The sequence below is a fragment of the Lontra canadensis genome, unplaced genomic scaffold (assembly GCF_010015895.1).
Source record: "Lontra canadensis isolate GAN:19392208 unplaced genomic scaffold, GSC_riverotter_1.0 scaffold45, whole genome shotgun sequence".
NCBI classification, from domain to species: Eukaryota; Metazoa; Chordata; class Mammalia; order Carnivora; family Mustelidae; genus Lontra; species Lontra canadensis.
This window is the reverse complement of record NW_022631039.1, coordinates 8,080,948-8,108,082: the sequence shown is the minus strand read 5'-3', so window position 1 is coordinate 8,108,082 and position 27,135 is coordinate 8,080,948. Positions and strand designations below refer to the sequence as shown.

Genomic DNA, 27,135 nt, shown 5'->3' with positions numbered 1-27,135 from the left:
TCTTCCCCCCATTGCCTCTAAACCAACCCCAGCTGTCCACATCTGGCCCACATCTGTCTCCATCTGAGTGGACCCCCACCCCAGCCAATGCCCCCCACTTCCCCATCGGGGGCTGTAGGGCAGGGCTATAAGCTCAAGGCTTTCCCTGGCCCCCTCCCAGCGCTGGGGAACTGGGCTGAGGAGGGAAGGGGCAGCCCCACCCCGGAGGTGCCCCAGGCTCTTGGCAGAGCCATCTGGAGCCGTTAGAAGCAGCTGCCAATGACTCATCTCCCACTGCCCCCACCCCACCACCTCAAACACACCCTGGGACTGGGAACCAAGCCCGCAGCCCCCCACAGCCCTGTCTCCAGACCTCCGACCCCTCCTCCACACCCAGGCCCCATTCTCCGCAGAAACCTAGTCCATCCCCCAATCCCAATCACCTCCATGACTGCAACGCTTCCCATTTTCTTTTATTTATACAAAAAAAGATTGTTTTAAATATAATTTAAGAATCCCTCCAAGCACCGGTGTCTGTCTCTGGTTTCCACCACCACCTCACCCCCCACACTCCCTCATGGACACAGCTTGGGGCTCCGTGGGGGCAGGATGGTGTCTGGGAGTTGTGGTGGGACCAAGGCACTATTCCGGAAACAGACACGACGATGAGTCCCTGTTTCACCCCAGGGCAAAGGAGGCAATAATAAAACAGGCCCTCCCCACCCCAACACAGATAGTTATGACAAGGACAGGAAAAAAAAAACAAAACAACAAGGAACAACGACAAAAAACGGGTGTGGGGAGGGGGAGGAAAAATAAGACCAAAACAAAAAATTAAAACTCGAAAACCTTCAATATGAAGGCAGCAGATGGGGGAGGGGCATTTACAAGGGAAAACTGAGTTCGGGAAGACAGCAGCAAGGTCGGGGACATCCGTGTCCAATGATTTTGTCACTGGTCCACGACGCCCCTTCCCGCCTCCCGCCGAGATGCGGCGCGCTCCACTCCGAGCTCTCAGGCTCGTTACCCTCTTCTCTTTGGTCTACAGGGCAGTGCACTGGCCCTTTGAGGTGAGGAGGGGCACCGGGGCCCTAATTGGGGATCAGAGGGAGGCTGTGGGAATCAAGCCCAACCACCCCTGGGAAGCCGGCAGATTAGAGGCGCTTCCTTTTTCCCTCTGGTCACACCCAATCCTGAGGGAAGGGCTTCCCGCCTGGGGGGCATGTGATGATTTCTACACTCCTATGGCAGAATCCTCAAATCCTGTCTCTCCAAATTGCCGGCTCCCCCCCCACCCCCCACCAACCCCCATGGGTTCAAAGTGCAATCCAGTGGGGCCCGGGTATGGTGACCTCTTGGGTCCTCTATCCGGCTCTGCCCAGGAAGAAGGGGAGCTGTGTCCCCAGCTGGGAAGTTCCCGCCGCTCCAGAGCCGTGGGGCAGACAAGCAGGTGCAGGTCAGTACTGGGGGGCTGGTGCTCCCGACCCGCCTGGGGTTCCAGGCTTGGCCTGGGACTTCATGTGCTGGACACTGGCCAGGATTTTCTTCTGGTGCCCCGCCAGAGTGACTCCAATTCGGAGCAGGTCCCTGGGGAAAGGAGGGAGAGAGCTAGCTGAGGCCGTAGGGCTCCCGGGGAGGTTGTCTTAGCGCCAGACACCACGCCCCGCCCCTGGAATGTCAGCCAATCAGGAAGGCCGGCAGGGGAGGGGTACGCGTCAGCAGTTGCCAATAGTTGCGGGCAGTTTCCAGAGGTTGTAGGAGTTGGAAGTAGTCCTTCCGCGCAGCTGCAGTGGAGGGGCGCAGCAGGGCTGGCCAGAGACGGGAGGTTGCCGGGCTGCAGCTTGGGGCTCCGGCAAGGATTAGGAAAAGGCAGAGAATCAGCGAAGGGGTTGGAATGAAAGAGAGAAAAGCGCACAAGATGACGGTGGGGGAAGAGGCTGCACAGATTTCTCTAGAGGAGAAAAGAGAAGTCAGAAGGAAAAAGCCCAAAAGACGAAGAGGGGGTGGAGAGGAAGGGGCGGGGCGGAGCGAAAACGAGCTGCCCCCACCTCCCCCCCCCATCCTGAGGCCTGGAGCCCGAGATAAGGGAAAACAGCAGAGGTGGGAAATGGAGAGCAGGGACCTGTGTCAGGGCGTCGCTGGAACAAGTCAGGGCGGTGGGGGCGGGGGGCATGGTCTGCCCCACTGGGAGACTCCTCCCGCCCTCGCCCTCCGGTTCCAGATTTCTCTTCCTTCCCTGTGTTATTCAAACCTGGGCTGCAAAGAGAGCCTGGGAGGGAAATGCGCAGGCCGAGAGGTAGAGAACCAGAGAGGCCAACTAGGGGGACACAGTGCCAGGGAGGTGTTGGAACCATAAAACCATTTAACATTAAAGCTGGAAATGGTCTCCAAAACCCCGTCCAACCTTCTCCTTTTATGGGTGGGAAAGCAGCCAGAGCTGACACTTTGTTAATGTGAGAGCAGGGTCTGGAATGTAGATAGATGCACAAGGAGAGATACACAGGGCAGGACAGGAGCAAGATGGCCCGGGGCTGAGGTGGCTCAAGGGGGTGAGGCGGGCCCTGGGCCCTCAGTCCCCAGAGCTGCTACTTCGGGGTACTCTAGATGACAGAGTTGGCACCAGGAGTTGCCTGCAAAGGCCCCTGCTAAACTGGCAGGCCTAATTCTGGTCCCTAGGTGCCCCGAGACTGCCTGGATCTCAGCCGCCACCTCCAGCCCCTGCCACGACTTACTCAGTGGAGATCTGGCTGACCAGTTCGAAGGAGCCAAAGCCAGCGGCTGCAAAACTTTCTTCGTATCGTCCCATCTTGATGGCTCGAAGCCACTCACCCACCGAGCTAAAAGCGGAGTAGTGAGGCTGCCGCTGGTCCAGGAGCGGGTGTGAGGCCCTGGAAGGCAAGGGTGGGGAGCGGTGAGCTGAGTTCTGGGGCTACGTCAGGGTGGGGACTTTGAGCCACAGACGAAGACAATGGACAATCCCACATACCACCAGAGGGCCGGACACTTCTGAGGGGGAGGGTGGGGTGGTTCTCAGGTGGTGGCAGAGTGTGGGAAGGAGGCCTACCCTCTGGGGTCCTCACCCGCTGTTCTCCCTGGCCACGATTTTGAGACTGGCTGGGTTCCGGATCATCTTGTCAAGGGCACTGACCACCTGGGGGAAGCGGGGCCGTGCATTCCGGTCCTTTTGCCAACAGTCCAGCATGAGCTGGTGCAGGGACGTGGGGCAGTCTGGGGGCGGGGGCAGCCGGTAGTCCTGCTCAATGGCATTGATCACCTGGAATGACAGGCACACGCACTGGGTGAGGATCTCCCAGGAGAACAAGGATGCCAGAGGACCCCCCAGAAGATGGTGACTCAGCAGATGCTGGGACAGGTGCCACAGGCCCTGAGAATGGCAGACTCAGGGTCCTCCTGGCCGAGGTCGAAGCTGGCTGTGGTTTGATGCCCCAGTGGCTCCGGGCTAAGATCTAGATGAGTATCTTCCCAACCCTGCCCTCCTTCTCCGTGTCCTTCTGTGACCAGACATGCTGTATCAAAGTCTTGGATACAAAGATCAACTCTACTTTGTGCCTCCATCAATGACCCAACAGTGATGAGCTCTCTGGGGACTCCCACTCCTCCCAACACCCCATACCCCCCATGAGAGAACATTCCAGGAAAGCTTCGTAGGACCACGGGACACTTACATCCTGATTGCTCATGTCCCAGTATGGTCGTTCCCCAAATGACATGACCTCCCACATCACAATTCCGTAGCTCCAGGCGTCACTAGCAGATGTGAACTTCCGGAAGGCAATGGCCTCGGGGGCTGTCCATCGGATGGGAATCTTTCCACCCTAAAGATATAAGAAGAAAAGGTGAGCTAAGGGACTCAATGGATCCAGGCATCCTGCCCCCACCTCTGCCTTTCCCCCAGGCTCCCTTTCTTTCTGGGACTCAGACACACAGCTCCTTAACTCTGTTCTTTTCCTGGACACTGGAAGTCGGGTTCCCTAAGCTGACCGCCCGCCCCCTCCACAGTCTGTGCCTACATCCGGTGTCTGAGCCAGAACCATCAACCCCTCCACCTCCCCACCTTGCCCACCTGGCCCTAAGAACCGAGTTCAGACACGGGTCCCCTGGCCTCACCAGAGAGCTCGTGTAGGTGGGGTCAGAAGAGTTCTCCTCCAGAAACCGGGAAAGCCCGAAGTCCGACACCTTGCAGACGAGGTTGCTGTTGACCAGGATGTTGCGGGCGGCCAGGTCTCGGTGGACGTAGCTCATCTCGGCAAGGTAGCGCATGCCCGAGGCAATGCCCCGCAGCATGCCCACCAGCTGGATGACCGTGAACTGCCCATCGTTCAGCTGGAGATTGGACAAGGGAGAGGGCAAGGTCAGGACCGCTCACCCGCCCTTCCCCTTGCCCTCCGCGCTCTGAACCCGATCTGCCACTCGCAGACCCATCTCATTCATATTCCCGTGCATGGCAGGCCTGCTGACTTCCCAGGCAAGCCCTTTTCCCTTCTCTTACCCTTCCTGAGCTCCCTCAGCTCTCGCTGCACTAATGTGACATGATGCTTAAGATTCTGAGGAGGGGCGCCTGGGTGGCTCAGTTAGTTAGGGGTCCGACTCTTGATTTTAGCTCAGGCGATGATCTCAAGGTCGTGAGATCGAGCCCCGCGAGGGACTCCAGGCTCAGCCCAGAGTCTGCTGAGTCTGCCTCTCTCCCCCTGCCTCTGCCCCTCCCCTCCAACCGCTCTCGCTCATGCACGCTCTCTCAAATAAATAAATAAATAAATAAATCTTTTTAAAAAATTGTTGTAAAGAGATTACGTTGGGGCGCCTGGGTGGCTCAGTGGGTTAAAGCCTCTGCTTTCAGCTCAGGTCATGATTCCAGGGTCCTGGGATCGAGCCCCGTGGGAGCCTGCTTCCCTTCCTCTCCCTCTGCCTGCCTCTCTGCCTACTTGTGATCTCTGTCTCTCAAATAAATAAATAAATTCTTTACAAAAAGAAAAAAGTCACATGAGCACCTCGAAAATGTTAAAAAAAAAAAAAGAGAGAGAGAGAGAGATTACATTAACATTTTCTTCTATTTACTCTAGCACGGAGCTCTACATCCAGGGCGTACTCAACAAATGCTTATGATCTAGTATGTTCATTTTATGGGCTATAGGGCAGCAACAGTTTGGACAGTCGGAGTGTGCTCGGAGCTAACTGTTTACAGGCGCAGACGCATCGGGGCCAACCCAGAGCAAACTTGCTTGGCCCTCTTGGACCAGCTGTGTGTAGCTTCCAAGAGCACTGAAAAACGGGGTGTGATCAATGACCACAGCCCAAAACCAAGACCGAAAGCTTGACCTTGACCTCGACAGAGTCTGCTCTCACCAGATAAGTTAGCCAGTCACAGTGAAAGAATCCCATACTCTGGGTTCAGGAAACACCCAGGGGACCCGTGGCGGCCAAGCAGGGTGAGGGACAGAGTCCAAAACCCGAATCTTGAATCCATTCTCCAAGCCAGCACCTACCCCAGCCTTGAATCTCAGCTTGTGGAAACACCGCTGGCCAGATGCTCAGGGCAGACCCTGGAGTCTGTGATCCCTCTCCCCCTTACCAGTCCAGTCACTTAAAATCCAGCAGCAGGTACTGCCTCCAAAACATGCTCCGAATGCAGCCACTTCTCCACATCCCTCTACAACCCTCACACCCCAAAGGACTGCAAGTCTTCCCACTGGCTCCTGGCTCTTGGTCCCCAGCACCACCAAACGGAGCTCCTGAAATCACCCCTCTCCAGCTGAAATCCCTTGGCAACCCCTTGAACTTCTAATCAAATCCAAATTCCTTAAGGGCACAAGGCTCATGGGGTCTGATCACTATGTACATCGAAATGTACCACTGTTCCTCTGCTCGGGCCAGTTTTACCGGCGTTTCTTCCTTCCTTCCTTCCTTTATTTATTTGACAGAGAGAGAGATCACAAGTAGGCAGAGAGGCAGGTAGAGAGAGAGGGTGAAGCAGGCTCCCTGCTGAGCAGAGAGCCCGACGTGGGGCTCGATCCCAGGACTCCGGGATCATGACCTGAGAGGAAGGCAGAGGCTTTAACCCACTGAGCCACCCAGGGGTCCCATTTACTGGCCTTTCTGCCTTTTGTTTTGCTTTAAAGACTATTTACTTATATATTAGAGAGTGTACAAGTGCGCATGAGCAGAGGGAGGCGCAGAGGCAGAAGAAGCAGACTTCCTGCTAAGTGGAGAGCCCAATGCGGGGCTCGATCCCAGGACCCGGGGATCATGATCTGAGCCAAAGGCGGACACTTTGCCAACTGACCCACCCAGGTGCCCTTGACCTTTCTGCCATTCAACCTGTCCACTCTGGTTCCCCTACCATGCTTCTCCTCCATCTGTTCATGGTTGGCTCTTTCCCAGCCACACAAAGGTCGGTTCTTCTAGAATAAATCCCCTCCCCCTCCAGGCAACCGGACCTTTGTCTGATACCAACGGACCAGATCGTTGTGTCGACGGTGGAGGGTCTGCTGTCATCACACTACTGGGGCCTGCCTTGGCAGCTCTCCTGATGACAGCCAGGAAGCCTGTCTCCGATGGGGTGCTGTGCGAGGCACACAGCACCCCGATGTAGGCAGGCCATGGATATTGATTTTTGGACTTATCAAAACGTTAGATCTATCTTCTCCTAACTACAGAAACACGCTAACCAACCCCACAGGGAAAAAGCCGATCGATCTAGAAGGCGACACATCATTCAAGGGGCTCAGAGGCCCAGCTTTTCAGCATGTCAGTGTCGTAACAAGGGACTGTTCCTGGATATCAAAGAGGCTCAAAGAAATGACCACTGGGTCCCATGCTTGATCCGGAACTGGATCCTGGTTTGCAGAAACCGGGAGGAAGAGACACGTGGGGGGACAACCAAGGAAATGTGAGTAGCGACTGGGGACTGAATGATCCCACGGAAAAGTCGCACTTCTGTTAAATGCAATGTCATTTTGGTCTGCAGGACAACATTTTGATTTTTTTTAAAAAGGATGTATAGTAATGTGGAAAAATAAAATAATACCCAGGAAAACCTGTTCAAGTGACAAAACATGCTCTTGCCCATCATCTCAAGCCACTTCCCCAAACTGTTTTTTAAAAGCTTGTTTAGGGGGCTCAGTGGGTGGCTGGGTGGCTCAGTGGGTTAAAGCCTCTGCCTTCAGCTCAGCTCATGATCTCAGGGTCCTGGGATCAAGCCCCACATCGGGCTCTCTGCTCAGCGGGGAGCCTGCTTCCCCCTCTCTCTCTACCTGCCTCTCTGCCTACTTGTGATCTCTGTCTGTCAAATGAATAAATAAAATCTTTAAAAAAATAAATAAATAAAAATAAAAGCTTGTTTGGTGACTTGTCTCCTCTGTTACACTGTCAAGGGCAGCGATGTTCATGGCTTGATTCCCAGGACCTAAGGATAGTGGCTGAAATACCAGAGGGTGCTCAGGAAGTACTTATCAAGGGGACAAATGACCACCCCTCCAAATCCTGGGTCCACCAGCCCCACAGATGGGCCATTTCCACTCATGGCCGCAGGAAAGGCCAGTGCCAGAAACTCCAGCTGTCCTAGAGGGAGGACGAGGGGCACAGGGAGTGTGACGTGCACCCCAGCATCCGTCCTGGTTCTGAGCTCCTTGGCTGTGCCGGGGGTGGGCAGGGGCCCGGGGGGCAGGGGGCTCACCCGCAGGAAGGAGTCCAGGGCGCCGTTCTCCATGAACTCGGTGAGGATCATGACGGGCACGCTGTTGGTGACCACGCCCTCCAGACGGATGATGTTGGGGTGCTCGAACTGGCCCATGATGGAGGCCTCACTTAGGAACTCCCGCCGCTGCCGCTCCGTGTAGCCGCCTTTCAGGGTCTTGATGGCCACACAGCTCTCCTTCTTCCCCGGGGCCTTGAGCCGCCCCCGGCACACCTCGCCAAACTCGCCTTCGGGAAGGATGCTGAGGGTCAGCCCTCCTCTGCTCACTGACCGGCAACCCCCTTCCCCGTACTACCCCTGCACCCATCTCCCCTCTCACCTGCGCCGATCACCTCCTCGATCTTGACGTAGGAGACATCGATCTCCTTTGCAAATTCCCGTACAGCCTCATTGGGGTCTTCGTAAGTGAAGGGGTCAATGTAGACCTTAGTACCTGAAGAACCACACGAGGGGTCCCATTAACCAAGAGACAACCTCCCCTGCACTCCGAGGCCCAATTCTGGGCTCACCGCTCCTTCCCCAGCCCCGTGTCCCTCGGCATAAGCCTACCCACCGTGCCCGATGAGATACTGTCCGTGTTTGTCTGAGTACTCGGCTTCCCTCCCGCTGCTCTGCTTCCTGAGGCCGATGGGAAAGAAAAGGTAAACGGAATCACCCATCTCTGTGTTTCCAGAGGGACGGGACGGGGTGGGGGGTGGGAGCGGGGATCAGAGAAGCTTCCAAGAGAAAACAACTATCCTGAGGCATGGAGGGATGCTCGCCGGCAGCAAGAGGGCAGGGGGATATCTACACCCGCCCTCCTCCCAAGGGCCTCCGGGTGCCCCAGAGTGCTCACCTGAGGCAGAGAACAGCAATGACAATGACCACCAGGACCAGCACCACACCCACGACGGCCGTGCCTGCGATCAGGGCCAGCTGCTCCCGCCAGCTCTCGTTCTCTGGGGGAGAAAAGCTTCGATCAGAAGAAGCCGACGGGCCCCGGGGACCCCACACCAGCCCTCAAGGCGTGAGTTGTGTTCCCCTGAGAACAGGCCCCCGGCGGTGGGGCAGGTGCGGGAAAGCACCACGGTTTCCAAATTGCTTTCCGCCGGCGCGGGCTCCTGCGAAGTCCCTCTGGGAAAAGGAGGAAGTTTCCTAACCTCGTTACGGCGACAGCGGGTTTCATTTCGTTCAGTTACAAATACTGGTGGCCCCAGGAGGCCCCAGGGGCTAAAAACGACAATGTCTGCAGTCAAAATGTGGAAATAACCCAGACGTCCGTCAACAGATGAATGGATGAAGAGAACACACTAGCACCACACAACGGACTATTTCCAGCCGTAAACGGTGTGGACTACACACACACACCCCAACACGGACAGACCATGCGGACCCTGTGCCGAGGGGAGGAAGAACCCGGTCACAAGAGGCTCCATTTGTGTGAATGTCCAGAATGGGCAAATCCACGGAGAAAAAACTAAGGCAGTATTTGCGGGGGCTGGGGGCGATTGAATGGGTGTCTCTTTTTGGATGCCAAGATGTTCTCCAAGTAATTGTGGCGATGGCTGAACAGCTCTGGACAGGCCAAAAGCCACTGAACGGTACTCTTTAAAGGGTGAGTTGTACGGTGTGTGAACCATGTCTCAATCTGCAAAAAGGTTTAGAAAGCCACTGGGCCAACAAGCGTACTACAGCCAGCGGGTGTTGGGACGCCTGGGTGGCTCAGGGAGTTAAGTGTCTGCCTTCAGCTCAGGTCATGATCTCAGTGTCCTGGGATCAGTGGGCTTCCTGCTCAGCAGGGGCTCTGTTCCTCCCTCTGCTTATGCTCGCTCTCCCTCTCAAATAAGTAAGATTTTTAAAAAAATCTTTACAAAAAAAATAATGAACAGGTGTCACATCAGTTAGTCCTTGGAGCCCTTGGGAGAGAGACCTCCTGGTATCTCCAACTGGGGAGGAGAGAAGGGGCTATAGGGTCGGGCTTCTGCTGAGAGCCACACAGCCGGAACGCCACTGGGCAGGCTTTCCCTCCCGCTGTTGGTTTTGGCGTCTGCAGCCGATGCTCCCCTCACTAGGCCAAAAGGCCCCATGGTTGACAGAGGGGAGCGTGGGAATGTGACTTTGGGGGTCCTCCAAGGGCAGAGGAAAGGCCTCCCGCGCGATGCAGGGGCAGCGCCCCTGCCCATGCCCTGCCCCCCCGCAGGCTCACCGTCCAGCTGGGTCTGGCTGTGGTGCTCCTGGCCAAAGGGCCCGTAGCCGGCCTCGGAGCGTGCTCGCACCTGGACCAGGTAGCTGGCCCCCCGTTTCAGCCCCCGCAGCTCGGCCCGGTTTTCCGACGTCTTCAGGAACCGCACGCTGCTGGGGCCCTCGGTGCCCTGTCCAGGGGGAGGAGGGGCCAGCCGTAAGCCAGGGCCCCCCGGTTTCCACTGCTTTTCCCACCTCTCCCGGCCCCCCGCCCTGACCCTGTGCCCCCAAGACTTGCATCCTGGTGCCACCGTGTAGCAGGTGAGGCCTGCTGGCTGTTGGGCTTTCATTATAGCATTTAATCCTTTCCGCAGTTCTGTGGGGTTGGTACCATTACTGGAACCGTTTTATACCGGGGATGTTGAACTCTTAGAGGCCAAGGGGCTGGCCCAAGGTCACACAGCTAGTACTTGGCCCAGGTGGACTTCAAACACCTCTCAGTGGGTTAAAGCCTCTGCCTTCGGCTCAGGTCATGATCCCAGGGTCCTGGGATCGAGCCCTGCATCAGGCTCTCTGCTCAGCGGGGAGCCTGCTGCTCTCCGCCCCCACACTCCCCACTGCATACCTCTCTGCCTACTTGTGATCTCTGTCAAATAAATAAATAAAATCTTAAACAAACAAACAAACAAACACAAAAAACCACCTCACAGGGGCCCAGAATTTAGCCAGCCCTCGGAACTTGTCCCACTGTCAATCCCAAACCCCAAGGGTGCCGTTCCACTCTCACCTTCTCGTGGTACTTGACCTCGTAGTCCAGCACGGCCCCACTGGGTGCCCGGGGAACAGCCCACGCCAGGCTCAAGCTGCTGGGTGACGACCGCGTCACCCGGATGTCTGACACGGGGGGTGGTACTGTGAGGGAGAGGGTATTTGCACATGGCATGTCTGGCCCTGATCTTTCCCAGCTCTGCCTCTGCTGGCTACACTCATCTCAGCTGTTTCAAGAGCTCCCTCTGACCCTCTCTGCCCCATCCTGAAGTCTGTGCCTCTTTTCACTCTTCTGTCTGCCTCTCGGCCTGACTGTCCATGCTTCCCGGCGACCCCAGGGTCCCCCGCCACTGTCTTTTCCCCCTCAGCCCTGTAGGCTGCCCGCCTCCCTCCCAGCCGGCCACTGTCTCCCCATCTCACCCTCACGGTCAGTGGTGACATTCACAGCCTCAAACGGGACCGGCCCGGTGGCTAAGGAGGACACCCCGTTCAAGGCGGTGACCTCGAAGGTATAGGTGAAATCTGGACGCAGCCCGCGAACTGCCACCCAGGGCTCCACAAGGTCCCGGGGGCCAGGGTCGAAGGTCAGGTCTCCTCCGCAAGGGGTACAGGACCCCCCAGGGCGGCACTCCCGGCAGCGCAGCGCATAGGTGAGATCCTCTCGGCCCCCAGACTCGAGGGGGGCACTCCACTCCAGGCGCAGGGAGGAGCCGTTCAGACGGGGAACCACGCTTCTTGGAGCAGAGGGCGGTGCTGCGGGACACCAGGGAGTCAGAGGTTGACCTGATCACCAGGGAGGGACAGCGGGGCACCCAGGAGTCCTCACCGGGTGTCCACCCACCACCTAAGGGGTCACCCGTCACTCACTGGTACAGGGTGCACCCCGGAAGTCCGTGCGGGCCCGGAAGTACCCATTGCGGCACTGGCAGGTGGAGGAGCCAATGGTGTTGGAGTGGCTGTTGGCTGGACACGGCTGGCAGGACCCCTCGCCAGACAAGGGCTTGAAGGTGCCTTGGGTGCAGGCTGGAAAAGACCACGGGCATCAAGAACACGCATAAGAAACATTCAGCTGCTCCAAAAGTTGCATGGGATGCAAAGTGGGGTGCAGGGAGGGAAGAGGTCAGAACCCGAATGTCTAAGAGAAGAAAGAGACCCTCCGTTCAGATAAGGGATTCTAAGCTTTGTTAACCTCAAACCCCACCACCACCACCACCACCACCACCACTGATACCCTGTTGCCGTCAGGTAAAACCCACAGACCCCTGCTCAGAAGTCTGTTTTTAAACGCACGTCACAAGGAGCGCCTGGGTAGCTCAGTTGGTGGAGTGTCTGCTTTCAGCTCAGGTCATGACCCCAGGGTCCTGGGATTGAGCCCCACATCGGGTTCCCTGCTCCGTGGGGAGTCTGCTTCTCCCTCTCCCTGTCCCTCCCCCTGCTCGTGCGCATGCGCACACTCTCTCTCCTACAATAAAATATTCAATAAACAAACAAATGCACACCAGAAAACACACAGATCACAAAGGAAACCAAGTGAACTGAAATACAATGACCAAAACATGAAGAAAGCAAGTTGGTGCCACAGAGCCGTGTGCATTTTTTTATTTACAAGGTAAGAGACCAGTCTAAGGGGCCACTGTAATACTGAACACATGAGAGGTCAAAAAGAGCATCCTGACACCATCTTTAACGAGCTAGGAAAATAGCCATGATCCGAAGCTGTGACCGCTGGTCTCTGTCACTGTCATTCAATTTCAGGAGGAAATGAGCGACAATAAGGTCATTTTTTTCTCTCTATAAAAGTTCACAGATCTCTTACATTCTACCTACAAAACCCAGGTTTTTTTTTTTTTAATATTTTATTTATTTATTTGACAAATGGAGATCACAAGTAGGCAGGGAGGCAGTGGAGAGAGAGGAGGAAGCAGACTCCCTGCCGAGCAGAGAGCCCGATGTGGGGCTCGATCCCAGGACCCTGAGATCATGTCCTGAGCCGAAGGCAGAGGCTTTAACCCACTGAGCCACCCAGGCGCCCCAAAACCCAGGTTTTGAACGCCTGCTCTAGAGAAACAGCTGAGTGAGAATTCAGAACTAGGAAATTAGGGGAAACCCACAATGAACAAGAGATAGAGACCATGGTGCCTTTGTCCCCAGAGCCCGGCAAAGTGCCCCCATCCTGAGAACAGCCCTGGTGTCCAGAAAGCGGTTGCACAGTTAGGAGAAAGAAGGCATAAGAGCTCAGATCGATGCTGGGGGCTCTGAAAACAGGCCCTTCGCGTGCCCCTGAGAACCAAGTATGTTCCAAATGGCAATGTAAGTGGGTCCAAGAGCGGGGTATAGGACCCTCCCTGCGTGGATGGACAAGCTTTCCAGGAAAGACGCCAGCCCTCACCTCTGCACCGGGTGTTCCCCTCAACGGCCTCGAAGCCCGCAGCACAGCTGCACCCCGTGACTGGCTGCTCGGCCCACTGGCCGTCCTCCCGGCAGTACAGGCTGGGGCTGGGGCCAGGGGTGGGGACGGCGTCAGCCACGCAGCTCCCTGCCACAGGCACCACGAGCTCCCGAGGCACGGTCTCTGGGAAGTGGGTGAGGTTCACTGTCAGCTGGGCGCACTTCTTGTAGAAGAGATGCAGGGACAGCAGGGCCATGCAGGCTCCCTGGTCCTGGAAGGCCAGGTAGAAGCCAGCCTTGGTGAGTGGGCCCAGACGCAGCGTCTTGACGTTGACCTTGCCGGTTGCCTCGGCTCCAGGACGCTTCCGGGTCAGGTGCTCAGCGGCCACTGTGTCCACCTGCCAGGCGAGGGAAGAGTATTCGTCGCCGCGGTCCTCCGCTCCCCACGGACCGGGTAGGTGGACTGTTTTCCTCTTCCCAGCTCACCCTCTCCCTGAGCGCCTCAGCTCCTGTTCCAGAGCCTTCTCTCTACCTTTCCCAGGGTCCCCTTTCCTGCAGGCCCCAACGTTACCCATTAATGTTTGCTCAGCTCCTACGATGTGTCCAGCCTCTGTCCCGCACCCCCTTTCTGTTCAGTCACTTATCCCACACCCACTCTGGGCCAGGCTCTGCCCTTGGAGCCAAGGGAACCGAAACGAAAGAAACAAGTATGTTAAAGGCATGATGAGACCTATGACAGCGGAGACCCCAGGGTGGGCACCATAGCAGGGATGTCCTGGGGGAGTTAAAGCTTTCAAGACAAGTAGGAATTAGGTAGAAGACCCAGGGAGAAGGCGTTCTGGGGTGAAGCTTCGGTTGACACTAAGGAGAGGTGTCTGAAGGACAAGGTGTACTCAGATCAAAGAAGGGCAGAGGGTGGCCCAGACGACCGCCCCTAGGGAGCCAGGGGGGCCCTGCTCGAGACTCGTGACTGCTCCACGCAGCAGACCACCTTCTTCCCTCCCTGGACTGCAGCCTCCTGCTTCCAGACCCCAGTGCCCCTGCGCAGGGCCTTGGAAACTCATCCACTGCTCCTAGACCGCGCAGACCAGCGTGGGGGCGGGGGGGGGCCCCGGGCGCCGGGGTACCTTGATGTAGGGGTTCTCCATCCAGGCTGGCGTGAAGGCTGTGGCTGTGTCGGCATCACTTTCGAAGTAGAAGACAGTGAAGGTCTCCTTGCAAGAGCGCCCGGCCCGCGACAGGGAGAGGCACTCGAGCATGGTGAAGCGGAGCGTGGCATACACGTGGACGGCGCCTCGGCGCGGGACCCAGCCGGTGCGCAGCCAGTGGGCCAGGCCTGGCGCCCGCTGCACATCGCACACCTCATAGGTCCGCACACTGTGCTGTTCCTCATCCAGGCCGCTCAGCTCCTCCCACTGTGGGGGGAAGGGGGTCAGCTCGGGGGTGGGGGAGGGTCGGTGGGAGGCTGTCTGTCATAGATCCAGGAGGGGCTAGAGGAAGGGGACCTCTGAGAGCAAGGGCTCAGAGGACATCTGCCCCGGCTGCTGGGATGTGGGGGGCTGGTGGCGTGCCCAGCAATCCAGCGCCCATACACCCTTGTCCTTCCGCCTCCTTGGGTGTCCCTCCAAGCCCTGGCTTCTGGGCCCAGCTCTTACCTGCCCCTCCACCTGAGGGAACGTGACCCACTTCAGATCGGCAGTTTCCAGTTTTGTGTTCAATAGGGTCTCTAAGACAGACAGACAGACAGACAGACAGTCAGCACAGGAAGACCAGATCCCTGGGAACTGAGGCAGGTGCATCCTCCAAGCTGGTGGAACTGAGCCGAGAGATGAAGGCGGGGGGGGGGGGGGGGAAGCCCTGCCCTCTGCCGCCCCCTTTCTCATCAATGTTTCTGAGTGCCCACCCCACCCCTCCCAGTGGGCAGGCACTGGGCTGCCCCAGCTCAGGTCTCCCAGATCTAAGCGTCTGAGAACCGCTGTGCCCTGAGGAGAGGGGAAGAAGGGCAAACAGCTCAGACAGGGTTAAACTAGAGCCAGGCCCTGGCCTGACCCAAGGAAGGCAAAGAACTGTAGGCACCGCTGGGGGGAGGGGGGGGGCGCAATCCCCTCCTTCCAGGGCCTGCCTCCCTGACACTCCACTCTGCAGTCCCTGCCCCCAACCCAAATCCTCCGCTTCCCACTCCCCTCTTCCAAGCCCACACCCCCTTTTCAGACCAAACCCTCCAGTCCTTCAGATCCCCGAGGGTGGTACTCAGCTCCCAATGCCCAGCCCTGCCGCCCCCTCCCCCTGGCCCCCTGCCAAGAGCTCTCACTGCTGTCAGAGGAGGAAGTGCTGGAGGCCAGGACGCTTGGGTTCCCGCCCTGGCCCCTGCCTGCAGAGGCCTCACATCTGGATTTGGTTACGGGAAGGAAAAGGGGAGGAGATTTTAGGGGTGTGTGTACGGAGGGGTTGAACACACCTGGCTCCGCTCTGGTCTCAGGGGAGGGTGTCGAGGAGGGGTGGGGCTGTGGCGGAAGGGGGGATTAGGAGAAACATCACAGCCCCTGGCAGTGGAGGGTGGAGGGAGGGCAGGGGAATCCCCCGGGAGGCCAGTGCCATGTGGGGGGCCCCCCAGGAGAACCAGCAGCACACCTGGGACCAGGTTCCCCCAGCCTCGCTCCCCGCTCCCACCGCTCCTCCGTGGGGGCTGCGGGAGAAAAGGGAAGGGAAGGTGGGTGGGTGGGGTAGCCTCCTCCCAAGGACCAAGTAATGTTCCCGCAAGGGCAAAGGGTCAGGAGGGACCCTGGCCAGGCTGAGGTGAGGCCTGGGCCCCCCCGGGGGTGGCAGGAGCCAGCCCGGCACGCTGGGGACAGGATGCCCGGGTTCTGGGAAGGGGGTGGATAGAGGCTGCCGTCTCCACCCTCCATTGTTCCTGGCTGGATAGTGTTTTCCTGTCTCCAATTCACACACTGTCTGTTTCGGGGCAGTCCTCCGCACACTCCGAGCGACTCACTTTCTCTCTTCCTATCTCTCGGGCTCAGAGAGCCTCCATCTATCAGTTCTTCTGCCTCTCACCTCTCTCCCCTGCCCTCTGGCCACCTCCTTTTTTGACCGTCGCCATCCCTCCTCCGTTTTCCACCTCCCGCCTTTCACCTTCACGGGCACACGCAGCCACAGGCAGGTTACTTAAAGCCTCTTTAAGTCTCAGTTTCCCCATCTGTAAAATGGGGGCAACGATCCGTCCCACCTTAGGGCTGCTGGGAAGGTGAACATGTAAAGCGCTTAGTGCAGGCCTCGGGCTTGGAAAGCACTTAGGTAGCAGCCTGGAAGCCTGACCCCCTTTCTCCTTCGCCTCTTTCCCTCCCTCTCACCATACTTCGCCCTGGGGTGGGGGGTTCTCTCCCCACTTTGCGGGCCTTCCTCCCAGTAATTGCCCCTTCTGTCTCCTAGCCAGGCAAGGGTCTCCTCTCCCCATGCCCAGCCTTTGATCCCCGGCCCAGAGCAGCACTGCCCAGTCTGGGGGAGCGGGGTTTCTAACTGCCTTTGATCCCACCTCCTCAGCAGCCCCCCCCAGAGACCCTTTTGATTCCAGGCAGTGAAGGAGGGTAAGGAGGCAACTTATTGAGAGGAGATTAGGGCTGTAGGAGGAGGGTTTATAGGGCTCTTGGCTCCCCCTCTAGGGGGTGAAAGGAGGGAAAAGACTCATGGATGAAGAAACATGTTGGGGGGGGGGACACAGAAAAATCAGAAATTTAAAGAGATCTGTAGTTAGGCTAAGTTCAGGTGCCACGGGGACTGTGAAGGTCAGTTTCTGCTGGCCCGTAGGGCTGGAGAAAGGGACTCAGGCCGGACTCTGGCAGGGCTGGGGGTCTAGAAAGCATTTAAAGGGCTGGGGTGCAGCCTGGGGAAACCAGGGAGGGGGCCTCACTGCAGCAGAGGCAGTGGCTTTGGGGGAGATCTGGGCGACCCGAGAGTTAGCACAGATGGTGGCCGGCCTGCCAGGGGCCCAGGGAGCTGCAGCATCAAGGTGTGAACGCGGAGGAATGGGGGTTGGGGGCATTTCTCTGGCCTAGCACAAAGTTCTGCCTTGTAGGCAGCTCCTCCAGAAACGTTTCCTCATGTTTGGCAGTGGTGGGAAGAAGGACAGAAACTTCCCAGAGATTGGAGTAAGGAGGAAAGCCGAGGCTGCCAAGGGCGTACAGAATCAGGGCTAAGAGTCTGGGAAGCCGGGGCAGGGGCACATCCCCGGACCGAGCTCCACTCCTTCTCTTTCCCAAACAAAAGAAAACTCCACTCCCCGCTGGGCCGCCTCCTCCCCGCCCCCCGCCCGGTGTAGCACTATTGGTCCGAAGTGTTCAGGGTTGGGGTGCCGGGCTACGGGCAGAGAGGCCGACCCTTTCACTTCGAGGCCCAACTTTGGGGGCCCCTGGAGTGCCGGGGTGCCCCCTGGGAAACTCACCTTCTAAGGCGGCGGCGAGCGAAGCCCAGCAAAGCAGAGCCCGGAGTTCCATGGCGCCGCCTCTCTCGGGTTGGATCCGATCCGAGTTTGGGGGGGCACTAGCCCCCCCAGGTCTGAACCACCCCCCCCCGAGAGGGCAGACGCCGACTCCCCGCGCGGGACTCTCGGGTCGGGGCCCTCAGCGCGGGCCCATGCGGGCGCGCCCGGCACGGTCAAGGGGCGGCGGCACCCAGGTGTGGCCCCGCGTCCCCGCCGCGCGCGCGGGCGGGCGGGGGGCGTCTTCGCACTGGCTGCGCCGGGCGGGCGCAGAGCGAGACGTGGCTGGAGTCGGGGTCCCTCTGGGGCCTCGGGGTCCTGCCCCGGCTGGCTGGGGGGTGGTCCGGCCGCTCGCTGTCTCCCCCCCTCCCCAGAGCGGTGCTGCTCGCGCCGCCGGGCCGAGTGCGCTCCGCGCCGGCCGGGAGGGTGGGAGCAGAGCGGGAACGGAGCGGGAGGGAGGGAGACTGCGGCGCGGGGCCGGGCGGGCCGGGGCTGGGCCGGGTTGGGACTGGGCCGGGCGGCGCCTGGCGGAGGAGGGAGGGGCGCGCGGGGGGGCGGGGAGCTCCCCCCTCCCCCAGCCCGGGCTCGGCGTGGGGGCCGGGGCGCGCTGATTGGAGTGCGCGCTGCTGAATAATTCATGAGGGAAGCCGAGCGGGGCGCTGAGCGGAGCAGGTCGGGAAGTTGGGAGAAAGTTTGGAGAAGGGGGAGGGGCGGCGGGCGCGGAGCCCGAGCTCGGGGACCGCCCAGACGTGCACGGTGGCCGGGTCTGCGCGTGTCGGGGCCGGGGCCCAACGACCCCCGGGGCAGGTCCCAACCCAGCACGCAGCAGGCAACGGAGAAGCACATCCAGCCGCACCGAGGGCCTCCCGGAGGTGCGCGTAGACGTACACCGCGCCCTCGAAGCCCGCTCCAACCTTCCCGCGGACTTGGGATTCTACTTCTGGATGCGCGCACCACCCCACAGTTGGCGCAGGGGACCATGTTTGGGGGAAGCTTTTGAGGATGGAGGGTGGCGCGTTGTACCCCGAGGCAGCGACCCCAGCTTAGATGACGCTGGAGCGAACGTTCACGCAATCATTCAACAAACATTAGGTACATAGAGCAGGAAAATGGGGGAAGTGGGGCAACTGATTTGAGATGGGGAGGAGTATAGAAAATAAGGAAGCAGAAATAAATAAAAGGTAGGTGGGACCGAGAGAGTAAAGGGTCTGGATGGATTCCCAAATCACCATCTTCACTCTCACTGGGAGAGCTCCTGGCCGCCGCAGTCCTGACCCCTGGGGCTGGACCGGGGCTGCCGCTGTCTTTCCCGAGGCTGTTTCCTGTCTGGCTCCTGGGGGCCCTCGGGATGTCTGGGAGGGCCCTTCCTCTCATTGCCGCCACCCGCTCCCCCGCCCGCTCCATCCCATCAGTTAGAGGGGAGGGTCCGGGAAAGCAGTGCTCCTCCCACCAACCCCTTTCCAGGTCGGGGCACCTATAGTGTGGGTAGCGGGATGGATGGAAGGCGAAGGGAAGAGCCGAAGGAAGGGGTTTAGACTCAGAAATTTAAGGGACATAGAGTCTGGAGTTCCTGAGTTGCCGGGAGAGGGAAGGAGGAATCTTTGATGCCCTGAGAGTTTGGGGCGGGGGCGGGGCAGGGGACTGGCAAGGGCCGCTAACCCCGCAGAGAGGACAGCAAAGACCCGCAGTGACCTCTTGTCCCAGCGAACTTATCTCTCTGCTACAAGTGCTGCTCCCCACACCCCTGCCCTTCCTCGCCGCCCTGCCTGGGTCCTGCTCCGGGGTGGGGGGTCACAGAGGGCAGGAAACAGCCGGCTTGGCTGGAGCCAGGCAGACCAGGCCAGGGCCGGGAATCCCCTCCTCCCTCCCCGATTCCAGCCCTGTCTCCGTTCTCTTATTCAGCTTCTCCTCCAGGTTATCCACCCACCTCCTCAAGCAGAACACACACACACACACACACACACACACACACACACACATATTTTTCCTTGATTTCACTGTGCACTGCAATTCTTTCCTCTAAAAATTATGTCTCTATCTCACCCTGGGCTCTGCTCAACCTCCCTCAGCCCTTGACTGTTTGAATTTTCTCATTTGGTGGGGGATCAGTTCATACTTATGGGGTGCATTAGAGGGGTGCATGACCTGGATGGTAGAGAGAGACCCACCCAGATGCACAGAGAAATGAGGGCTGATGAGACAGAGGGGTGCAGAGGCATAGCAGCTCACCGCAGATTTGAACACTGTGTCTCTGAGAACCAGGCCCCTTTTGCTAGATGGAAGAGAACAACTTAGGTAAGAAAATATCCAGTCACTCTACTCTCATAGGGTCCTTAGCACTCACCTCCCAGCATGTAATCCAGTCCCCAATACCCAGTGTATATGCAGACCAATCAATAAAAGAATGAATAAATGGGGGGCATGACTGGCTTGGTCAGAAGAACCTGTGACTCTTGGTCTCCGGGTCGTGTGTTCAAGCTCCATGTCCGGTGTAGAGATTACTTAAATAAACTTTAAAATTTTTTTAAGATGTAGAAGAATAAATAAAAAAAAAACACCTTTATTAAGCATCTACTATGTGCAAAGTGATCACTGTACTAGTTTGAAGATTTGTAAAGCATGGCTCCTGGTCTCAAAGATCTTATAAATGTGGCAGAAATCCCATTATTTCTTCTCTCCACGGAGATGATATCTGAGAGTTGGACTCCCCAATGCGCAGAGGTGTCTGTCCTGTGGGTATAAGGTCATTTCCTCTACCCTCCATCCACCCAAGGCCATGTTCTAGAAAAGCTAATTCAGTACCCACTGTATTATGTTACATAGGTGAGCAGCGTTGTCACTACCTGGACGGATGCTTGTCCCATAGACCCGAACAAAGCTCAGGCCCTCCTTTCCTTATTATTAGAGCACTTTCTTTGTCCTCCAACGGCAGTATTAGGTGATCACCCCGTTCCCAGCCCATGATCAGTATGCTGCACTCATCACCCCGGGAGTACCTGTCTGGCGTATCCACACCCCACCCCCAACAGCTGGTTGAGCTCGCTCTTTCTTTCTTTAAGATTTAAAAATATTTATTTGAGAGAGAGAGTGAGCAAGCATAAGGGGGGGGGAGAGGGAGAGGGATCAGTCTTCAAACTGAGCAGGGAGTCCGACGCGGGGCTCCATCCCAGGACTCTGGGATCACGACCTGAGCTGAAGGCAGCTGCTTAAGTAACTGAGCCACTCAGGTGCCCAAGATTTTTTTATTTTTTTTTTTAAGATTTTATTTATTTATTTGACAGAGATCACAAGTAGGCAGAGAGGCAGGCAGAGAGAGAAGGGGGGGGAGCAGGTTCTCCACTGAGCAGAGAGCCCGACTTGGGGCTCAATCCCAGGACCCTGGGATCATGACCTGAGCCTAAGGCAGAGGCCTTAACCCACTGAGCCACCCAGGCGCCCCTAAGATTTTTTATTTTTAAGTAATCTTTATACTCTGTATGAGGCTTGAACTTACAACCCTGAGATCAAGAGTCCCATGCTGTGCTGACCCAGCCCACCAGGGGTCCCGGGCTTCCTTTTTGCTCTCCACACCACCAGAGAGTTATTTGGATCAGCGTTGGAGTCAGGACTTTTCCTCTATGTAGTAAACAACAAATCAGCCCTTTTCACCATAAATCACAGAAACTGTCACCCCTCTTCCCATATCCCAGCCCCCCTGTCGTTGGGTCCGCCTCACCCTGTCCTGTCTAAAGTTTACTGGAAGCCTATGAAGGTTAGTTAAGCTTTTGCACCCCTCATCCACCTGCCTCCTCCCATCGCCCTGGTTAATGAATGCCATCAATTTAAACAGTTTTTAAGGTGAATCCCAGCACAGGAATGTTTGCAGTGGCCTGAAATCTTCTGGCTCTTACACAAATTTGGCAGAACTTTCCACAATGCTGAGAATGAGTTGTAAAGCTCAGTGAGATCTTTCTTTCTTTCTTTCTTTTAAAGATTTTATTTATTTATTTGACAGAGAGAGAGATCACAAGGAGGCGGAGAGGCAGGCAGAGAGAGAGGAGGAAGCAGGCTCCCTGCCCAGCAGAGAGACTGAAGCAGCTCCATCCCAGGACCCTGGGATCATGACCTGAGCCAAAGGCAGAGACTTTAACCCACTGAGCCACCCAGGCGCCCCTCAGCGAGATCTTTCTAAATGTTCAATCATAAAAGAAAAAAATTTCAACCAGCCTTAATAGCTGGGAGACAAGAGACATAGGAAATATTATAAAGTCATTACCATATGAAGAAATAGTCTGAGTATGCATGTATGAGAGGTAGGATGTGAAAAGTATGATACAGGGGTGTTAGGTAATTCTTTACTATAGCTATCGTGTTGTTTTTCCAGATTCTGTACCATTTATAGTATTTGACACCTTAACTTTTACAACTGGCTGTGATTTCCATATTTACATAAACATGAACTTTTTATACCTAATTTCACGTTTTTTAAAATAATTTTTTTTTAAAGATTTTATTTATTTATTTGACAGAGAGAGATCACAAGTAGACAGAAGAGGCAGGCAGAGAGAGAGAGAGAGAGGGAAGCAGGCCCCCTGCTGAGCAGAGAGCCCGATGCGGGACTCGATCCCAGGAACCTGAGATCATGACCTGAGCCGAAGGCAGCGGCTTAACCCACTGAGCCACCCAGGCGCCCTAAAATAATTTTTAAATTTTTTAATAAACATATAATGTATTATTAGCCCCAGGGGTACAGATCTGTGAATCGCCAGGTTTACACCCTTCACAGCACTCACCATAGCACACACCCTCCCTAATGTCCATAATCCCACCCCCCTCTCCCTACCCCCCACCCCCATAATTTCACGTTCTTTAATTTTGTTTTTATTTTCTTAGGAAGGGTTCCCCAAATCGTATAAACTTCAGGACTCATGAAATCTGAATCCATTCCTTATCTGACCGCCACCGATCTTCCTGAACTCATCATATATGAAGATGTAATAGATATTTGACATATGTCAAAGATTTCATTAATTCGGGGCACCTGGGTGGCTCAGTGGGTTAAAGCCTCTGCCTTCGGCTCAGGTCATGATCCCAGGGTCCTGGGATTGAGCCCTGTATTGGGCTCTCTGCTCAGCGGGGAGTCTGCTTCCCTCTCTCTCTCTCTCTGCCTGCCTCTCTGCCTGCTTGTGATCTCTGTCTGTCAAATAAATAAATAAAATCTTAAAAAAAAAAGATTTCATTAATTCGTTACTGATTGTGCTTTGATTGTTCGTGGCCCCAAGTTTCATGAAAGCAGGTACAACATATGTCATGCTCACTGTTAAGCCCAGTGCAGGTCTGGCCCATAATAAATGCTCAGTAAATGTGTGTTAACTACTCATTCCTTTAAATCATTATTTTTAAATTCATTTGGCAATTTTTAAAAAAGATTTTATTTATTTATTTGACACACAGAGAGAGAGATCGCAAGTAGGCAAAGAGGCAGGCAGAGAGAGAAGGAGAAGCAGGCTCCCCGACGAGCAGAGAGCCTGATGTGGGGCTCGATCCCAGGACCCTGAGATCATGACCTGAGCCGAAGGCAGAGGCTTAATCCACTGAGACACCCAGGCGTCCCGGCAATTATTTTTCTTAAGATTTATTTATTTTAGAGAGTGACTGGGGAGAGAGGCAGAGGGAGAGAGAACTCTAAGCAGACTCCCTGCTGAACCCAGAGCCCTACACAGGGCTTGATCTCATGACCCATGAGATCATGACCTGAGCTGAAATCACAAGTCAGATGCTCCTCACTCAGTAATTCTTTATTGAGGTTTTGCTATGGACCAGGACTTCGGACTCAAAGTCATCCTTGACCGGCCAGGGGAAGAAGCAGGCATGAAACTTCCACAGAACACAGGAGGTTATGTGTGGAGCATCGGTGGTGTCCTACAGAGGGTCCTATGGGATCAACCTGCAGGTTCAAGGTGAGCTTTCTGAAGATGATGCTGTGAAACCTCTCTCTATTTAAAAAAAAAAAAAAAAAAAGGCAGAAGGAACAGCAAACACAAGAGTGTGGACATGGTTGGGGCACCTGGGTGGCTCAGTCATTAAGCATCTGCTTTCGGCTCAGGTCATGATCCCAGGGTCCCAGAATTGAGCCCCGCATTGGGCTCCCTGCTCAGTAGGAAGCCTGCTTCTCCCTCTCCCACTCCCCGTGCTTGTGTTTCCTCATTTGCTGTCTCTCTCTCTGTCAAATAAATAAAATCTTTAGGGAAAAAAAAAGTGTGGACATGGTGAGATTGTCCCTGAGCTGCCAGAGTTTGGGACACCAGGGTGTAGATTGCTAGGAGAGTGACAGGGGATGAGCTGAAGAGGTGAGCAAGACAGCCTCTGTCATCATAGGACATTTCGGGAGTGCAGGCTTGTCCTGCAGATCTTGGGAATGACGGAAGGGTTTTTAGGCAACCCCATCAGATTTGTACGGAAGGATCCCACTTGTACCACTTTAGAGAAAAGACTGAAAGGGATCAAGACTGAAGGCAGAGAAACCAAACGACAGTGAGAACTCGAAAGGACAGAAGTGTTCTCGAGCACCTAGAGCAGGAAGGCCTTCGAACCTAGTTATGGGAGTGGGGGAGACTGAAATCAAGCACGATGCCAGTTTCAGACCTGGGAGGCTAGGTAGGAGCGAGAGAACCAGGGGCCACGGGGGAGGAAGGTATGCAGGCAACCAGAACTGAGCTTAACTGGTCCAGAGCTCAGAGGTAGCTTTCTGGCTGGAGATAAAGAAATTACTGGGGTATGTTGGTGATGGAGGCTGCCCCATGGGCGGGGGTTGGAGTAGACTATAGATTGGAAAGGCTGAGGAAAGTCTTACACTTTACCTTTTATTTATTTATGTATGCATTTGTTTTTAAAAGCAAACATTATCATATTTAATTTATCATAAGAACTTTGTTAGAAGGGCAACTGGTGGCTCAGTTGGTTAAGCGGCTGCCATAGGCTCAGGTCATGATCTCAGGGTCCTGGGATCAAGCCCTGTATCCCGCTCCCTGATCAGTGGGGAGTCTGCTTCTCCTGCTCCCTCTGGCCCTCCTCCTGCTCATGCTCTCTCTTGCGCTCTAATAAATAAAATAAAATCTTTTTTTTTTTTTTTAAAGATTTAAGTAGTCAGAGAGGCAGGCAGAGAGAGAGGGGGGTGGGGAGCAGGCTCCCTGAGCAGGGAGCCTGATGCGGGGCTCAATCCCAGGACCCTGAGATCATGACCTGAGCGGAAGGCAGAGGCTTTAACCCACTGAGCCACCCAGGCGCCCCAAAATAAAATCTTTTTTAAAAAAGAGCTTTGTTAGAGAGGCAGGATGGGTATTATTCTGACATCCACTTTATCCATGTTAAAAGATTTGAGAGAGGGAGTGCGCATGCGCGCGAACGAGAGTAGGGAGGGAGTGAGAATCCTAAGCAAAACTCCCTGTCCGGTGGCCTGTCCAGTGCACTCAGCCAGTCATCAGCCGGTTGGCTGACTTTACTGTGGCACTCAGGATACAGCCAGGCCTTTCAGCCCCACCCCCAAGGACCTGTAGGACACTGCACGCCCTTTTCTTCCTTCTCTCACCCAGGCCAGCCAAAGGGCATTTCCTTTCCTTGGCTTTGGCCCCTTTCTCTGGTGTAGCCCCTTAACTTGAAAGGGGGGTGATTTACGTGCACTAGAACTTTGCCCATTCAGCCCCAAATCTTGGGCTGGAAACAGAAGAGAAAGAATTGCAGGGGACTGAAACAGCTAGGACTGGGAGCAAGCTTAATAGGGAGGTGGGAAGGGGACCAGCAGCGCTCACAGCAGAAGCCAAGGCTACCAGAGGGCAAGGAGAGAAGGGAGAGTGAGGGGTTGAAGACCAGAGCTGAAGGGGAGAGGTGGTGGTGGAGTGGGAGTAGGGGAGGAGAGGTATCGGTGGCTCATTGTCCCAGCAGGGGGAAGTCTTTTGTTTCCTCTCTTCCCTTGGCAGCCTGACAGGATATGAGGCCAAGCCCCCCCCCCATGCCAGCATCCCCCTCCCCCCCAACTGGATGTGGCCCTTCCCTTACCATTGTGTCCTTGACAGGACTGGGGGCAGGGGCCTTGGGTCTAGGAGGGAACAGAAGGACAATTCGTGGCTGGGGTCTAGACTACCAGGGTCCAGAAGGGACCAGAAGACCCCGCGGGGCTGGTTCATGGAGTTTAAGCAGAAAAAGCTTTGTGCCTCGGGAGGAGCAGGAAGCCGAGCCTGGGTGGGGCCAGCTCAGAGGGTAGCAGGTCGGGCCAGGGGGAGGTAGGCTGGGCCCCAGAGGAGATGACGCAGGGCTTCAGGCTTTTCCCAGCCCCCACTACTCCAGCCTATGGGCCTGAGAGCTCACCTGAACTCATGTCCCCCCCCACCCCCTCCATTCCCAAAAGTTGACATCAACCCCACCAGGTTAGTTGGGATCTGGCAGAGCCCAGCAAACTAGATGTCCTGCCTGGGGCCTCCACATCCACTCAGCTGGAATCTTTCCCTCCGCAGGATCCACGAGTCTGGCTTCCCACTCTGGTCCTCCAGGAATCCTGGAATTTCATCCCTCCCCTTCGCTCCCTCCTGGACCATTTTGCTCCATCAGCTGTTCCTGCAGGAAGGGCGCCCAGCTCTGCCTCGCCTCTCTTCCCGAGCCTTTTGTTTGCTGGGTCTGCAGGAAATTGCAGGGGCGGTGGCCAAGGGCTCATCTGCCCCTAGGGCCTGGGGGAGGGGGTCCGGATTCACCAGACTTAATCCTGGGGAGCTCAGGGCAGGGGTGGGGAGGGTGGATCCCCCGGGAATTCTCATTTCAGGCCAGAAATCGGAGTGGGGCAGCTGCGGGCTGGATTGGACGTCCTTGTCCCCAAGGGGCAGTTCGGATGTGTTCGGGGGTGCCCAGAACTGGAGGCTGGACTGACAAGACACTCTGAGGTCACTTCAAAGGTTGACCCAGGAGGCAGCATCAGGGGAGAGAACCCCGTATACTGAATCCCAGAACCTCGTCCTACACGCCTCGGATGCCAGGGATCGCAAGCGGCGGTGAAGGTCACATCAAACGACTCAGGATGAGCTAATTCCTTTCTCCATAAAAAAATGGTGGGGAGGAGGACCCGCACGTAGCCCCAGAATTCGCGCCTTCCCAGGACGCAACCGCAGACCCAGGCGAGGCGTGGACGCTCTAGCGGGCAGGCGCCCTCTCGTTGGTTGCCCTCTCTCTCTGAGGCCACCCTGGGCGCAGCCATCTTCCCTTCCCAGCAGGAGGGTCGCGGCGGGGGCCGCTGCAGTCACGTGAGGAGCAACCCCCCCCCCCGCCGTCCGCCCCTCCCGCCCCGCCCCGCGGCCCCCTGTCCCCGCCCGTGCCAGGGTCTGTTATGAGGCTGCGAAGCTTATGGCAGAAGTTCCAGTTTCGTGGAGCTTAACTGTCCATGGCGACTGGGCAGTCAGGGAACGAGACAAGTGCACGACATAGGTGGTGGTAGCGCTATGGAGAAAAAAGAATAGGGAAGGGGCGTGGGTTGGAGGCTGTGGTTCAATTTAAATGGGTCTGGTGGAGGAAATGTCACTAAGAAGTCGGTACCTGCGCCCAGAACACGAAGCTCCAGCCTTCTGGGCCACAGCGCGTTCTTGGAGGCTGGGGCAAGGAAATGAGGAGAGGTGAGGGTGCTTTGCCTATT

At 56.4% G+C, this 27,135-nt stretch overlaps 1 protein-coding gene across 1 annotated transcript; it reads right to left on the bottom strand.

Moving 5' to 3' along the window:
- Positions 1-813: 813 nt before the first annotated feature.
- Positions 814-17,968, bottom strand: EPHB4 (EPH receptor B4). The gene is made up of 17 exons (XM_032872533.1): positions 17,448-17,968; positions 14,665-14,735; positions 14,137-14,424; positions 13,011-13,407; positions 11,489-11,644; positions 11,042-11,374; positions 10,641-10,765; positions 9,879-10,044; positions 8,529-8,631; positions 8,247-8,311; positions 8,013-8,126; positions 7,673-7,920; positions 4,108-4,323; positions 3,666-3,815; positions 3,060-3,253; positions 2,712-2,867; positions 814-1,566 (listed from the first exon to the last, which is right to left on the bottom strand). Exons 1-17 carry the CDS (start codon positions 17,497-17,499, stop codon positions 1,437-1,439), a joined length of 2,964 nt encoding a protein of 987 aa, XP_032728424.1. The 5' UTR covers positions 17,500-17,968; the 3' UTR covers positions 814-1,436.
- Positions 17,969-27,135: the final 9,167 nt, after the last annotated feature.